General features: G+C 50.3%; 1 protein-coding gene across 1 annotated transcript in view; it reads left to right on the forward strand.

The window, feature by feature from the left end:
- Nucleotides 1-35: 35 nt before the first annotated feature.
- The window catches only part of MIS18BP1 (MIS18 binding protein 1), a 26,154-nt gene continuing 23,734 nt past the window's right edge, over nt 36-2,455 (forward strand). The window contains exon 1 of the mRNA XM_010296754.1: nt 36-393. Coding sequence (XP_010295056.1) covers nt 36-393 — 358 coding nt within the window. The remainder of the gene's footprint in view (nt 394-2,455) is intronic.

Below are 2,455 nucleotides of genomic sequence, written 5' to 3' on the forward strand. Positions count from 1 at the left end.
CCGTCTATGAGTCCCCGGCCAAAATCTTCCAGCGGATGAAGGCCAAGGCCTTGCAGCAGAAGCAGAACTCCGGGGTGCCCGCGGGAAAGGAACCGCAGAGGAGCTGCGACAGCGACCTGATCCTGACCCCCACCCCGAACCTTGTGGAGCTAGGGCAAAGGCCTGCGAGACCTACCACACCAGAAGGCCGGCAGAGGCCCGCTGAGGTGCCTAGTGGCTGGATCCAGCCCGAAGCCGGAAAAAGGTTTGTTCGATTGCTTCTCCGGGAAATCGGACTCGTATTTAACACTCAGCTGGGAATGACTTCGTTTATAACTCTTCCAGGGTCTGGAAAAAGCAGCCAGTGTGTGTTCATAAAACATACTGGTACCAGTACTGGTTTTCCTCGAGACGGTTGGGATTTAAAAAAAAAAAAAAAAAAGTTGGGATGGTAGGGTTTTCTTAACGCTAAAATGTGTCTGTAACGTAGCTGATTGCCCTTCTGCTTTCTTTACCTTAGAGGAATCCCCCCATGGTATTTTATCGCTCTCAGTCTGGTTTTAACTACTTCCTCTGTTGGGTTTGTGAATGGGATTGACCCTTTGCAACATCTTGAAAAACAGAGAATTACACTCTATAAGTAAACCCCACCCCCCCCAAAAAAAAAAAAAACAAACCCACAGCCCAAGCCAAAACAACCCATTACTTTAACTACTCCCTACTGTCAATACAGAAAGGAGGAAGAATTGTTTGGGTTTTGAAACCCTGGGGCGTTTCCCTGGCAGCCTGGTCTGGTGGCTTTTCCAGGTGCATCTTCTCTTTCTGACTGATTGGTGTAATGTGAACTTGCAAGTGCAATGCCCGCTCCCGAGAAAGGTACTGTAGCTGCTCTAGGCAGGTAGGAATGGCCTTGCTTTTGTTCATGTCCCAGAGATGTGTATCTGTAAAGGCAACAGAGATATTTTAGAGGAAGGTGTCTGCGGCATTGCCATGTTGTTCTCGTGCTATGATCACCTCGAGTGGGTGACACAACGAAATATTGGCTAGTTTATCAGAAGGGTTATGCTTCATTGCTCACGTATTTGCAAGTACAGTACTTGCAAATCTTCAGTACTAAACTTTTATCCAGTTTTGGGTGGGGGTTAAGACCTACCTGGTTTGTCTGTGTTCATTTTAAGACATAATTGCAGAAAACTGCTCAGCCTGTCTTACCTGCCGCTAGTATGGGCAGCTCTACACTGTTTTCACTGGGGGGTTATCAAGTTGTTCTCAAAAGAACCTCCAGTTATGGAGGTGGCAGTGCCCTTGTTTTATTGTTAGATATGTAAAAGTCTTCCTAAATCTGCTTGCTGAAACATAAACTCACTTGTTACTCTTAGTGTTTCTGTTGGATACAATAAAAATGATATTAAACCATTATTATGGTGACTGGAAAAAGAGAAATATTGCACCCATTTTTAAAAAGGGTAGGACCCAGGGAACTACTGACCCATCAGCCTCACCTCTGTGCCTGGGCAGATCATGGAGCAGATCCTCCTAGAAGCTATGCTAAGGCACATGGAGGACAGGGAGGTGATTCGAGACAGCCAGCATGGCTTCACCAAGGGCAAGTCCTGCCTGAGCAACATAGTGACCTTCTAGGATGGAGTGACCATATCAGTGGACAAGGGAAGAGCTAACGATGTCATCTATCTGGACTTTTGTAAGGCCGTTGACATGGTCCCCTACAACATCCTTCTCTCTAAATTGGAGAGAGATGGATTTGATGGGTAGACTGTTCAGGGGATGAGGAATTGGTTGGATGGACACGTCCAGAGGGTAGTAGTCAACGTCTCCATGTCCAGATGGAGACCGGTGAGGAGTGGTGTCCCTCAGGGGTCTGTACTGGGACCAGTAGTCTTTAATATCTTCATCAGTGAAACAAGAGAGTGGGATCAAGGGCACCCTCAGCAAGTTTGCAGATGACGCCAAGCTGAGTGGCACGGTTGACATGCCTCAGGGATGGGATGGCATCCAGAGGGACCTGGACAAGCTCAAGGCATGGGCCCATGTGAACCTCATGAGGTTCAACAAGGCCAAGTGCAGGGTCCTGCACCTGGGTTGGGGCAACCCTCAATATCAGCACAGGCTGGGGGATGAAGGGATGGAGAGTAGCCCTGATGAGAGGACTTGGGGGTCCTGGTGGATGAAAAGCTGGACATGAGCCGGCAATGTGCACTTACAGCCCAGGACAACCGTATCCTGGGCCGCACCCAAAGCCGCGTGGCCAGCAGGGCAAGGGAGGGGATTCTGCCCCTCTGCTCCACTCTAGGGAGACCCCCCCGCAGTGCCTCATCCAGCTCTGGAGCCCTTGACTCAGGAGAGACATGGACCTGTTGGAGCAGGGCCAGAGGAGGCCCCAGCGATGCTCCGAGGGCTGGAACAGCTCTGGTGGGAGGACAGGCTGGGGGAGCTGGGGGGGGGCGGCCCGGGGGAG

This window comes from Phaethon lepturus, unplaced genomic scaffold (assembly GCF_000687285.1).
Source record: "Phaethon lepturus isolate BGI_N335 unplaced genomic scaffold, ASM68728v1 scaffold12371, whole genome shotgun sequence".
Taxonomy (NCBI): domain Eukaryota; kingdom Metazoa; phylum Chordata; class Aves; order Phaethontiformes; family Phaethontidae; genus Phaethon; species Phaethon lepturus.